General features: G+C 39.7%; 1 protein-coding gene across 1 annotated transcript in view; it reads left to right on the top strand.

The window, feature by feature from the left end:
- The window catches only part of MTCL1 (microtubule crosslinking factor 1), a 103,277-nt gene that overhangs the window by 61,501 nt on the left and 27,127 nt on the right, over positions 1 to 14,649 (top strand). The window contains exons 8-10 of the mRNA XM_032181120.1: positions 6,414 to 6,506; positions 9,723 to 9,953; positions 11,633 to 11,821. Of these exons, the coding sequence (XP_032037011.1) occupies positions 6,414 to 6,506; positions 9,723 to 9,953; positions 11,633 to 11,821 (513 nt within the window). The remainder of the gene's footprint in view (positions 1 to 6,413; positions 6,507 to 9,722; positions 9,954 to 11,632; positions 11,822 to 14,649) is intronic.

Below are 14,649 nucleotides of genomic sequence, written 5' to 3'. Positions count from 1 at the left end.
ATAGTTAAGAACGAGTGAAGCAGAAGATCCTTCCAAATAATTTTGTATGTTATCAATTTAATTCTTTTCTTTTTTAATTGCATAGACTGTGTTAACAAAAAACTAACTTTTTTTGTGCCAGATGAAAGACCAGGAAAAAATATTTTTCAAATACCAAAGGGCTTTTCTTTATTACCACAGAAATTTCAGATGGAGACTCAAACCATTCCGTTCCCACAGTAGAGATGGCTGCATGTAAGCCGCTATCTGCTTTAACTTTTGAGGTGAAAATATTCACATTGTCCAGTGGGTCATATTGATTGATGATCTTCTTACTGTGTATGGACTTTCAGCATGAGAAGAACACATTTCATTTCAGTTAGGCAAATGATTTCTTTATACACAAGCAAACCCATTTTTCTAAAGCCCTTTTTTTTTGAAACTGAATTTTAAATTGAAAATGTCCCAAGCAGTGCTGAGCAGCTTCCAGTTAGCTATTTTCTCAGTTTTTAAAAAATGAGCATTGTAGGAGCGTAATTGTTTGATTAAATACAATAAATGCAGACTGACTTCTGCTAGAAACTACCCTGTAGCCTAACTGTAAACATCTGCCTTTGTTTGGTCTTTGCACTGCAGTTGTTAGTGCAACAGTATTATTAGAATGTATTTGCATATTAAAGAGGTGGGTTAGAGTCACAGTCCAAGGGAAATTATGTCTTGAAATTGCCTTAAGAGCAGGGCTTTGTTTTCTTGCTGAAACGAGCTGTTCAGCTGCTGTTGCAAGAGGCTGGAGCCCATTGGGGTGGATGTTCGATCCATTATTCATGATTTTAGTAGAGCTGGGTTGTGGTGGGTGGGGGAAATGATTCCTCACCATCCAAAGAAAATACAAGTGAACAGGCAAGAATCTCCATAACTGAAAGGCATGGCAAAACTAAAAAAGGTAAAGCAATGCTTTATGGAGCAAATGCCTGGTACAAATCAAAGGATTACTATGGCAACAAATGGAAACCTGTGTAAAATATGATTAAAAAAAAAATCATCTGGTGAATTTTACCCTTTCCACCAGTGGAATAGCCATAAACAAAATGCAGCTTCCTTAAAGCAGACTGCAGACTTCTCATGTTTATTCAGAGGTAATAAGATATTCTGGAGAAGAAAAAACTCTTTCAAAACTCTTTTTTTTTTTTTTTTTTTTTTTTTTTTTTTGGATTTAATATCACATGTTCCAAAACTGAGCTGTATTTCCTAGCAAATCCTTATTTTCCAGTGACAGGGTGTCATTTCTGCCCTTACCTGAGTAAGTAAGTATGTATCACCAAAGGCAAAAGTACTCATCTTTGCATTTTAGGTTTGAATATTGTGATTAGTTTTGTACACGCCTTTTAAAAACTCACAGATCTGTTTCTCTGTACAAAAATGACACAAAATTTCAGTTCCTCCAGTTTTATGGAAAAAGAGTCACTGGTTTGATTTAATTTAAAAAGTACAATTTATTACCAGAGAATTAAAATAAAAGCAGATACGACAGGAAAGGTGAGAGCATATATTCAGAAGCAATTTTTTTGCAAGTTCTATTAGTAGATAGGAAGAGGTCACATTGAGGAATAATTTCTTCTAGGCCATTCTTAATCTGTTTTTCCATTTTTCTTACTTATTTTGCCCATAAGAAATACGAAGCAGATCAATTAGTGTAAATTAATTTCTGGGTTAAATGTGAATGAACCAAATACAGGGATGTGCAATTTAGATAAGTCACTTTATCACGTGCTTTGAGTCAAGTCTTCAGTATGGATACATTTTGGACATGTGAGAATTTTGGTCTATATTTTGAATATTCTATTTTTAGCGTGTTTTGGAGGCTGTGCTCCTTCTGTGCAACTTTCACTGAGAAATTTTCAGCTGGATGGCATTCACAGCAGCTCCCAGCCATGCACTGAAAATTCACACGTCCTTTCTCTTGCCCTGATTTAAGATATTGTTTTCCCAGAAAAGAAACAGTGAATGTTTTATACATTGTGACTTTTCTTTATTCTAGACAGACAGACAGAAAGAAAGAGAGGGAGAGAGAGAAAGAAAAAGGGCACCACATAGAAAGTTGTATCTCTTAGTGTGCACTATCCCTCGAACTCAAAGTTGTGGGAAGAAGAAAGACAAACTGGTGCTGACAGTATTCCTTCCCACCAAGATTAGAAGCAGCAAGAATAATTTACTTTGATGAATTGTATTCTTTCTTGCTAAGCAAGATTCCCTAAAGGTTGACCACATAATGGCATAAAAGACCCTTTATGATGTAAATCTGGATATTCCAGTCCTAACTGAACTCAATGAGACTTTGTATACTATCCATACAATGAGATGGATTTTTAAAGACCTGGAGCAAAGTGTCCTGTGTTTTCATAAAATCAGAGACTCATAAGCACAGACAAATAACCACAAAACTGTCTATTTTACACTAGTGAATGGAATATATGTCATATATTTTTAAGTGGGAAAGGAGAAGAGTACATCTTCAGAAGTAGCCTCTGAGGATTCAGTTAGATGTGTATTGCATGTAAAAAATAACACAAAAGGCATTGGAAGTTCCTATCGAGTCTGTGTTTTTGTATGCAAGCAATGGTCAGCTGTGAAGTATAAAAAAAAAAAGTAGTTTTTAGACTGTGTGGTCTAAAGCATTATAACATTGCATCTGGTGGGCAGCATAAAGTGTTCTTCTTTTGGCTTCCTTGGAATTGCACACAAATGCTGGAGAGCATCTTTCTACCCTGCTTTATTTTGCCCCATCTCTCTTGAAAAAAAAGGCTAAAAAGAATTGTTGCATATAAATCAATTCAGTTTCCAGGCAAATTGAGGTTTGAAATAGGTATGGTAAAATAGAGACTACAAACAAGTAAAACCCAGCCATACCTCATGGTGCATGGCACTCATAGTAAACCAGTTGTCATAAAAATGTGGGGTTATGTGAGCTGAAAAGTAACCTGAAAAGCCTTCAATGTGCTGAGAGGGGCAGAAAGATGTTGGTGGAGTGAGCTGTGGTGAAGCCCCCAAACTGTGCATGACTTTTCTCTGACTGTCCTCTTGAGGTAAAGACATCGGCGTGGATTAGCTTGTTCTGGAGTGATAACAGGTGAGATAAAATGACTCGGCAAGAGGACTTGGCACCATCTGCCCAAGATGATGAGGGTGATTGTAGATCTGGAAATGAAATAATTTGGGTTTCATTGGAAACTTTTGGTCATTGTGGAGCTGCAGAAGAGGTGCACCTGTTTCCGTGACACTGTGTTGGAGTAGCAGTAGCCTGTAGTTCTCGTTATAGCGTGTTTCTGTGTCTCGTTGTAGTGAGTTTGTGTCTTGTTTCTGTGGTGTCGGTATGTTGTGTGGTAGCTATCACATTTGGGGTGTTTTCTGTTCCTCCCATAGCGCATCCATTAATGAGAAAAAAGGAGAGAAAGAATGGAAATTAGCAGGATATCAATTTTCATGTTGATTTTGTAGCAGTGTTGCTTTACGAAACAAAAACACAGTTGTGCCACAGACCGCATCCTGCTGATTAGATGGTAGGGGCTTGATTTCAACATATAGGCAAAGAGGCATCCACCAGTGCAATGCCAGGTGCCTGAACTGCATATACAAATATGTATGCATTCTATATTTATGATCCAGACATATAGCAGCAATCCATTAGGCCCTTAAGCAGCCTTATCTCCCTTGATTTGAGCAATACTAATCCCACTGCTCTTACTAGAAATTGCATTATATGAAATGATAGACTGTGAAGAGCCCTCAGGTTGCACTGGAAGAAAAAAGTTGTGCAGCTCTGCATTCATGCATTAGCTGATCTTCAGCATGTTTGCCGCTTATAAAAATATATCATCCTTGAACAGGCAAAGCAATTGTAAAAGGATTTGCACTGTTAACTGTGCATGTAATAGTATATCTGCCTTTATGATGTATTTAAACTCTTCCTGGTAATTCCAGAAGTTATCATGTAATCCCACTGCCCCAGCTTCCTGGAACTTGGCTTTGCATGGGCTGCGTGTTTTAAAAAATTTACACAAGTTCATCATTTTCTTGTCCTAATTTTGCAGACACGAGATGTTCTCAGTGTTTATGTAACTGTGTAGTTCCAATTAACAGTAGTCTAAATTGCAACATATGATCTCTTAGCAAATTGTTGATTGGAAAACACAAGGGTGAAGTGAACAGTGAAAAATTCAAACCTTGCAACATATGATCTCATAGCAAATTGTTGTTGATTGGAAAACACAAGAGCAAAGTGAACAGTGAAAAATTCAAACCTTGGCTTCCCGGGAAAAGCTTTTGCTGCTCTGATTCAGCTCCCAATTTCAGGAGTCCAAAAATGAACATTATTTCTAGCTGCCCAAATATGTAGTCCTATGGCTCTAGAAAGAGTCACATTAAGATCAGTTATAGATTAGTTATATTTCCTATATATTTCAAATTAATAACATATTAATTTTTGCAAGAATTGTGCTGTCTCCGTTTCTTGAGGCACATTATAAGATTTTTTAAGTGATTATTGGCAACAGGAAAGAGTTGCCATGTTGTAACTGTGCCAGAAAGACTTTGCATGATTCTGACTAATTTTAAATACATAGAAAGAAGGAACACCCCTTTTTAAAATTACATCTGAATTAACTGGGTACATTGGCACTTATTTACCATGTTCCTAAAGAAGCTTTATCAGAAAAGAAAAAAAAAAAAAATGAATGCAGAAATTACTGATGAAAGTAATTTTTCTTTTGTTGGATGACGTACCTGAATGTATCACATGATTTACAAATAATTGCACAAAACTCACAAATCCCACCGCAAGCAGTTCTTTCCAAGTTATATGTGAGACCAAATTGGTCTTGTGCAATAAAACATGTCTGTAGACCCATTAATGCCTCAAACAAAATGGGTAAGGCAGATAATGTGGTAGCTCACTCTCAGTAACCTTCTGCACGCCTTTCTGAGTGCTGGAAGTGTCACTTCTTCAGGTACAACACAGACATGCACAAGTCAGTAAGGGTGTCAAGTGAAGAAGGAACTTAGAGGGCCCGGAAAGTAGATGTAGGTGACTTCTGTTGCTCAGTGGAGTACGGTCCTGAGGGTGGTTTTTGGGATACTTCTGTCTGCTTTATCTCCTTCTTCCCTAGAGGAGGACAGGAGCATCTGTTCCAGGGGCAAATAGTTTTTTGTATTTTGAGTAACCAAGACTGCTTTGAGTAACCATGGCCCCAACAGGAGCAGGAGCTGGTTTTGCTCTCCAGAAGGGAGAGGAGAAGGATGCTGGGGCTGATGCCAGTGCAGCCCCTGGGAGCCAGCATTAAGTCCTCGCACCTGCTGAGGTTGGAGTGTGCTGGACATCAGCCAGTGGAGAATTTGGGTTTGTGCTTCAAAGCCTGAAGGAACCCCTTCTTTAACTGCTTCTTTACTCTGGAAAGCAGGCAATTGGTGCCGCAGAGCTTTCTGTGGTCGCACTCCTGGTGCGTGTGAAGAGAGCCTGGCTGAGCACCACATTGCTGCAGGCATATCAAGTCTAGCTCCAACATGAGAAAGAAAATGAAGGATATAGAAAGCACTGATCAGGAGTGTAAGTGCCACAAGATTAATTAGCACAGTATAAATAACAAGGGCTGTGACTCTGCCTTCTTGGGTCTTTATTTTTGAATTAAGTAACTGTCAGGAACAAAGTGGATGGGATCCCAAATTTATATTCAATGTAAAATTGAAATTATTAAGATAAAAATAGTGTTGGACCTGGAAGGGGAGATACTTAAGCGTAACGGTCAGATCTCAGGCTCACCTAGCTCATCACCATGACTTTTATAGAGTAATTATTTTGAGTGGAAATTGCAGAATGAAGTCCACTTGTGCAGAGAGCTGTTCTGTATCTGAAGAAAGGGACTTTTTATGCTCAGTTGGTTTAATAAATATTATCCCATTAGCTGTCTCCTCAGAAGTATTGCACATGAATAAATGATAAGGTGCCATATACGTACGTTCGATAAATCTTGTGCAGAGGTGTTTAAATTTTAAGACGTTGATTATCATAGAAAAATCTGCCTCCAAACGTGGAATCCTGTTAGTAGGAGCTGATCTGGCAGACTCCATTCGGGGTGAGCTGCCTCACCTGCCTCAGTGCAACCCTGGAGCAGGGGCCTGAAGGGAAGAACACGAGTAACACCAGCATCGCGGCTTTAGCCTTCAGAAGCCACACAGGCAATTCCCACAGCCATGTAGGGCACTGCTGTTTATTTGCACACTGTGCTTTGGTTTTAACTATCAATAACCGTGAGTTGTGCAGATGTCTGTCCTGCGGTTCTTTTCTTTTTCCTCTTTTTTCCACCACTGAGACCCGCTTTCCGCTCTGCCTACCCCTTTGTCCTGCTGATCAGCTGAGGGGTTCCCATGTTTTACCTGTACAGAGTGTATCGATACAGGAGCTTCAGGCTCAGCTTGAGCAGGAGACAAGACTTCACCGAGAGGAGCAAGAAAAGTTTACAGAAAGGATCATTCAGGTAAATACGAAACCCGGCTGCTGGGAGAGACACGTGACCCTGCCACGTGCAACTCGTGGTGTGCACCTCGTTTGTCAGGAACATGGGAGCCTCAGTCCAACAGCTGGGCTTTTTTCACTGGGTCAATGTGGAGAATTTGGAAGCTGGGGAGACACAAACTCAAGCCTATTTTGCAGCTTTGAGTCTGGTTTCTCTGATTGTTGGAAACAAGTTTTGCCCTCCCCTGCGTGTTGCCCATGTTATGAGGAGGCCATGGCACTGGCAGAGGAAATCAAGCTGTATGGGTTATTTCCTGCCAGACAGCCTTCTCAAGAGATGAGTGCAAGGGGAAGCTGAGGCAGGGATGTGAAACACTGCCAAGGGAGTTATATCAGCCCCATCAGTTCTCCATGAGCGAGGGAAGAGTACATTTGATCTCCAGGAGCATGGTTTGGCTCTGTTCCTTTTTCAGACCCCTGCTAGTCCAAAGAAAATCCAGCTCTTCTCTGATGTTGGAGGAGTTGTTGCACTCTTGGATCAGAGACACAAACCAGGATCTTTTGTTCCTTAGTACATCATGTTTCCAACCCTCTTATTTGTAATTGGTGAAGAAATCATATTTTGTTACATGAGCTCCCCCTGCTTTTTTGAAAGTTGGAGCATATTAACCAATTGTTTCATGACCTTGAGCTTCTAGAGAAGAGAATAAATAAATAAATAAATAAATAAATAGGTAGATAAATCTGTTGCACATTTTTGCAGGCTGGCTCTTAACTGAAGTTTTCTTTTTAAGTTTACTCATAGACTAAATTAATCACAATTGCTGCATAGTATATAAAGCATTTATCCTTGTGCCAGCTAATCTCATTATGTCCAAGTATCTCTCCATTTTTCATAAGTAGCTTTAATTTTCAGTTGATCTCAGTAGGAGCTTTCTCAAGGAAGCTTTTGAAGGCAACCAGTAAATTGATTTCCTTCCTAGTTGCCTTGGCCATGAATGCTTTTTGGAAGCTATGCCCTCCTCCGATTTCTTTTCTTTTGCAATAGCTGTCCATTGAAAAAAGCACGAAACTCTGTGAAACTACCTCCACCAGGGTCTTCTGCAAGAATTTGTGGCCATAGGGACTTAGATCATAACAGCTTGTAAAAACAATTAAAAATGAAGCAGAATCAAAGCTAACAATTCATGCTAACAGCCAATAGAAATAGAATAGTAAAAACATCTTCTGGATTTTTCATTTTTTCCAGATTATGCCCATCCTGTTGATATTATTCCTTTTTTATCATCTTCCAGGATTTCTGGTGGAAATGACTCATAGATCTTTGCTGTATTTAACCATAGCTCCATTTGGTGGAAGAATCTGCATCAACACAAAATCTACTCATTTCTTCCCTTTAAAATGGAGTGTAAAAGAACACCCTTTTTTAATATATATATATATTTTTTTTGTGATATTTAATGGCATTAGATGGATATAGGGTAGCAGTGTATAGCCCCCATGACAGTTATCAGGAATTGCATGTATGTTTTGGGGGCCATTACATCTAATTTTTTTTCAGAGTACTTTTAAGATGCATTTAAGTTAGAAACTACTGTGAATAAGCTTAATTTTGTTCAAGAATATATTTCTAAGCTTTATAGTTACTTAAAGAATGATTTATTTGCAAACTTTATTCTAAAAATCTTCCAGATCATCTATATCAATGTTATGGATATATGTTGAAGAACTTCTTAAGGCATGGTTGCATAAATGCTGAAAGTTTGTGTTATGCCAGAACACCTCATTTAAAGGGCAGGAGACCCATTAGTAAATTACCTAGTGTGGGATGGTAGCCTGTGTCACCAACATCAAATGTTGCTGTGAAAACCAAGCATATATTTATTGGCAGTATGGAGTGCTAGGTGCTCCATGCTCCTGAAGAAGAATCTCTGAAGCATTCTTCATTCCTTAGTGAATGTTGTTTACTGCAGGAATGTTCCTATGTTTAAATTGTTGTGGTCATTAGCGGCTTTCGCAGATGTCATCTGTGAAGCTTGTCAAAGGAGATGCTGTTGTTCCACAAAATGGAAAGTAGTAGAAACTGGCATTGGCAAGTGGTTCTGTATTCTTGTTCTGGCTGCCTTTTCTTGATCAATCAGAACTACAACTTGGTTGAAGGGGAAATACCATCTCATCCGTGCAGAGTATGAGATGCGGTACAACAAACTTGTATAAGTGCTGTTGGGCTATGGTCATGCCGTGGTTTGATTTTTGACATATTGATGGAGAAGTCACTTTTAAAAATATTGTTTCAGGTGAGCTTGTGTCAAAACAGGTACAATTATATGTGTGCTTCAAACCACGAGCTTATTCTGGTGCTTCTAGAACTGAAACTGAGACACTGTGAATGCCAAGTTGAAGCCTATTTTTGTCTCTTCAGTTCCTGCATGTCTCCCTTATCTAGAAGTATTTTTCTTCTAAGCTCAGATACCTCTGAGTATGAACTGTGAAAAGTGAAGGACCAGTAGTTGTACCTGAGGTACTGGTGTGGGTCCTTGGGAAGCATTGCCCTTCCTGAAGGAGAAGGAGATGTAGTCACAGAGGAAGGGAAGAGTCTGTGGCCAGGGAGGGAAGAGGTGAAGATAATATTGAACAGTTTGCCCAGAGAAGCTGTGGATGTCTCATCCCTGGAGGTGTTCAAGGCCAGGTTGGACAAGGCCTTGGGCAACCTGGTCTAGTGGGTGGCATCCCTGCCCATGGCAGGAGGCCTGGAACGAGGTGATCTTTAAGGTCCCTTCCAACCCAAGCCTTTCTGGGATGATTCTGTGAATATTCCAGACTGTCTGGAAGGGCAGCTGCAGTCTCACCTCCTAGGAATAGCTACAAATGCATTTAGCAGGTGTGATGTGTGCAGCAGTTCAGGGTGGTGCCTGTGCTGGGATACAGTCAAGAGAAGAAAATATGAAGGGTATAAAATGTTTAAGCAGCAACAGAGCTCTCATGCATCTTTAAAGTAAACAAACTGTCCACTTTCACTGCAGATTACCTGCATATGGTTATCTAAGCTAAATTTATCAGCTGCTGTCCTCTAATTTCCTTAGCATGCCAGTTATGACTGCTGAGGAATCCGCTGAGCCAAACTCAATAGCAACTCACTATTGATGAAACTTAGAGATTTCAGTTTGTCTCACCCAACAAAGTTCAAATCCTGGAGGCCCCCCAGCACACTGACATGGTGTCTGTTGTTCCATTAAAGCTGGAGGAGGAGCATATGCAGACCCTGCGGAGGAAAGATTTGGAAGTGCAGAGCTTGACTTTGCAGAACAAACTGGAAGAGAAGACCTGGAGCCAGGAGAAGAGCCTACTGCACCAAGAACTCAGGCATTTCAAGCAGGACACCTTCCTCCTGTACGTCAAACTGAAGTGGCTGCTGAAGCACTGGCGGCAAGGCAAGCGAATGGAGGAGGAAGGGGAGGACATATTAGAGGTAACCAGCGCACCTCATTAACCCAATGAAATTGCAAGCAGTGGGGTGTCCCTTCTTTAACTAGATTTTAAGTACAAAGTGGCATCAGAAACTCTATAATTACTCACAGATTTTAAGGGGACTCAGATCAAACGTGACTTTTTGTTTTAAAGGTTGACTTGTGCTGAAGGATATTTTGCATGATACCTTTATGTTACAGATCACCTCTCTTTAAATCTAAACCCTTAACTAGTACAAGCATCTGGCCTTGAAAAAAATCTCACATAGTAAATTAAGAGTTAATTAGGTCTCTATGATAAGACTCCTGAATAATTTTGGGGAAGAAAGATACATTTGTGAGCTGGTGGAATCAAATCTGTTTGGATAGATTGAGTGCTGTCATTTTTGTCATTGTGTGCACAGTGTGTTCTTTATGAAGCCTGCAGCAATACAGATGGAGGGAAGCTCTGTTTTCATGTTGGCAAGAGAATTGTACAGTTTCTTGTGGGAACTTACAGTGAATCATTCTTGTTTGTTCCTTTTCCTTGTACACACGTCTATCACCGTCAGCAGCAGTACACCAGTAGTCATCTAAGTAATTTTCCAAGTAGAAACTAAATTAAGATCAGTAATTTCAGGAGTACATAACAACCTGGAATCCCTAAGCTGACACATTTTAGAAAGGATACAATTGCCAGAACAGGCACTGTAAAAAAAAAAAAAAAAAGGTGCTGCTAAATTTTGTCAAGCTGCATATCCAGAATTACCATTTGATTCAAAAATCTTACCTAAAGAAAACAGAAATAGAAAAATATGCTTGTCCATTCTGACACTTTAACAAAAATTCTTGAAAATCATACCTTGATCCTGCAACCATTTATTCTGCAATTCTGAAACCCTTTGCTAAGGCACCTAAGTAATTTATTTATATTTTCTTTTCTTTTCTTTTTTTTTTTTTTTTTTCAGTATTTCATGTATCTGTATACCTAGTGTCTTTCAGTGTTTGCTATATTTGACAGAATGAGTAACCTTTCAGCTCTGGTACGAATATGCTTAAGTAGAAAGCTCCAGTGTTTTGTATTCTGGATAAAGGGTGGGTGAGCATCTTTACCTTTATCAGCTATGGTATAATGAGTCAGAAACAAGAGATGAGTAGCTATTTAGAAATAATTTCATTCTGCTTCACTTCAGCAGTACTAATTTGCTTCTGTGTAAACTAGCTCATCTTCTAATATCAAAACAGGTTTCATTTTTTCACTGTTTTGATTTTTTGACTACTTAATTTACAATCAGTCCATCTCCAGTCATTAGTGGTGTCAAGCTCTTTGCTAATGCAGTAGAGAGAATAAAGTGCTAGATAGGGATACTCCCTGATCTCCATGTTTTCATTATGCAATACCACCAGTGTCCTGTCTAGTCTCACTGATGCATGGTGGATTATATCCATCATATTGCTCTGCACTACACCCATCCTCTCAGCTGCTTAGATCTCCTATCTTGCAGGCCTGCATTGCATGTTCTCATATGCAACGTGTCATATGATATCACCCACAGACCATTCCCTGTACCCTACAGAAGTCAATATATCCCACCTTAGAGCCCCAGGAGAAAATAATCCCTTCCCTTAGCCCATCAGTAGATTTCTGTGCACCTAGGTAGGTGGCAAAAAGTGTTGATGTGTCCCATCTCTTACATTTCAGATTGAGCATCTCGAGGCCCTCCCAGAATTTGGCATTCAGTCTGAGCAGAAGGCGGATGATGCAGAGCGAGAGGAGGAGGAAGAGGATGTTGTGTTCGCACTGACAGATTTCTCCCAGCGTCCCACTGCGGAGAACAGTGATCAGAGACCACAGCTGCAGACTGCAGAATTACTACAGCAGCAGAAGCAGGTACCATACTATTTGTATATCATGCCCTGGGAATGGAAACTGTGGATTTTCCAATTGAATTCATTTTCTTCTGCTAGTGTGTTCAAAATCACCTAGAATCACACTTGTAAAAATACTGCTAGCTACACAGCAATTACAATGGATTTCATCCGTTATATTTATATTTAATCAGGAGCCATGTGATTACTGTTCTCTTGTTGGCAGTTGCTATCAGTGAGAAATCCTATTTCCTCTTGTGGCTGTTTGCCCAGAAACATCTATCAGTATTTGATGGTTTGCAGAATTTACATGCTCCTCTTGCCTGAGCACATCTATTGTATTCTACTGTCAAGCTTTTAGCAAGAAGAGGTGATTTTATTTCCTCTAAATAATTTAAGAAACTAGTACATGTATTTAATGTTTCCCTTAGAGATGATGAAAAAGCAATTCAAAAGTTCCTTCCTGTCACTGAACTTGTTCTTAAATACCTAAAAGCAAACCAACATGACTTTTCCCTGACATCTCCATTGCCCTGCTTCTGTGTGTCAGAGCACTACCATATCTCCTAGCTTTTTGTTTTGTGCATCAATATACCAGCAGTCCTACCACTTAAAATAAACATACAAAGGTGACAGCATTAAGGCTTCTATGAGTTCTTCTGGTGCCCCTTGTATTATTTAAGTGGAAAATGTGCAGACAACAGCGTCTTGTTGCATGGAATTAGAAAGAAAATGGAGTGAGAATTATGTGTAAAATGCAAATTCAGTGAAAAAGGTCTTGAAGGTTTCTGTTTTATGCTCAGTACCTGTCCAGGCCCCTGGCTTGGGAGCCCAATCCACACGAGTGCTCTCAGACAAATACATCCCAATGATCCCATTACTTTGCTGGACCCACTGCAGGCTCTTGGGTTGGTGTGTGTCTTTGCATTTCAGTTCTTTGCCTTGCATTCTCCACACTCTTGGGACCATGTACAATCTGTTTACTTATTATCTATATGGTCTAATAGATACACAGCAGACAACAGTAAATCTCTGCCCTATAATAAGATAAGACGTGTAGGTGCTGGAAGATGCACAGGCTGCCTTGCAACCAGGCTCACTAATTCAAGGTGTAACTTCATATAGAATTTCAGTGTGAATAAAAAATACTAGAGAACAAAAAACTGTGGTCTTTATGCCACTTCATATTCCACTTTACATTTATATACTCTTTTGCTTTCCTTTTTAATTGTACTAGCTGACAACTCTACTCTCTAACTGACTTTCTGTGACATGCTACCAAGGTAACAAAAAGTTGATCAGTTTGGTATTTGGAAAGGACCTAACATTGCTAATACTGTGGGAGGTCAGACAATTGTTTTTTTCAAGGACATACATACCTTACCAGCCACCCAGCACCATCACAATCATCCTCTTGGCAAAGTGTTCTCTCATTGAGGCTGAAGAAGGCCATGGAAGAAATGCCCTTGACTACATCATTTAACTGTATTGCATTTGTAGATTGATGTAAACTGAGTAAAATAAATGTAAATCACCATAATAACTTAGTACAACCTGTGTCCTATACTAACCGTCCATATATATCTCTTAAAATGACCAAGAACATTCAAATAAATTATGTCCTCCTTGAAATAATTATTGCTTCAACATTAATCACAACTAAAGCAGCAGAAATGGGAAGCAGAATTTCATATAATTCATTTTTATAAACTTTGCTAGATGGTCTAATGCAGCAGTTCCTGCTAATGTTGCTTAAATAAATGAGCCATAGGAACAGAATATGTCTCACCCCTCTTGATATTGAATAGTGCATGATATCCAAATGGACCTGTGAAGATGGAATAGGTTTCTTGCTTTCCCACAAATAAAAAAGTGGTACTTCAACACTGCAAGAGTGAGTGTGTCTGCTAAGTATTTCTCATTTCAAGTACTATTAGGTATTTTGCCTGTTCACTCTATGTTATAATGTGCTAAATCTTCAAACAAGCACTGTATATACTGACTAGCAGGTAAAAAGGAGTTTCAGTGCTGCAGGGCTTGTATTTGTGAACTGCAAGAAAGGATTATTATTATGCTTTGTCACAGAATCAGAAAGCCTTAGTGTAGGTTAATTCTGATGCCGTCATGGATTTAAGCATTGGCAGTGTCTTCTGGAAGATGGTGACACACTTCCTGCGCCCTCAAGGCTCTGCCAGGGCCTTGCTCCTCAGTATCTTTTGTGCTTGAATTGTCCTTCTCACTGTCGTGGACAGCTTGGCTCTGAAAAACCTCATGTGTGCAGGACCTTCACCACACTCACCACCCTCACAGAACCCTGTCTTTGCTCTACACAAATTACAGACTTTCTCCTACAAATGCCGGCTCCACTTAATTCATTTATGATCCCCAAACACTAGCTTGTTAATACATCTATTAGCTAAACAAAACTGGAGTGAGAAACCACTTCACTTGTGTGATTGCAGGTCTAACAGCTCTGAGAGTATCACAGACCCAGTGCACATCCTTCCTGAAGGGGTGAATGTCAGCAGCACTCACCTCCCAGTACACCACTGACTAGTCAGACTGTGCTAAAAAAAGCACCCAGGTTTTTGGAGGAGGTCTTCTGGAGGTCCCTTAAGCTCTCAGCTGGAAATAAGCACTGAAATTGGGGTGAGTGGTGAAGCTAGGAGTCTACAAGTTTTGCACCTGCCCAGGAGAGTGCTAAGTTGTTGGTTCTGCTTGGTGAGCTCCAGGATGATATGCATCAGCATTTGTTTCACATTAGGAAGGAAAATTTTCAGTAGTCTAAGAGTGGCTGAGACAACTAGGTCAGAAAAAAAGAAAAGGCTTCCTGTAACTTGAAGTAACCCA

This window comes from Aythya fuligula, chromosome 2, assembly GCF_009819795.1.
Source record: "Aythya fuligula isolate bAytFul2 chromosome 2, bAytFul2.pri, whole genome shotgun sequence".
Classification (NCBI taxonomy): domain Eukaryota; kingdom Metazoa; phylum Chordata; class Aves; order Anseriformes; family Anatidae; genus Aythya; species Aythya fuligula.
Note: the sequence above shows the minus strand (reverse complement) of the source record. Positions and strands in the feature narration are given on the sequence as shown.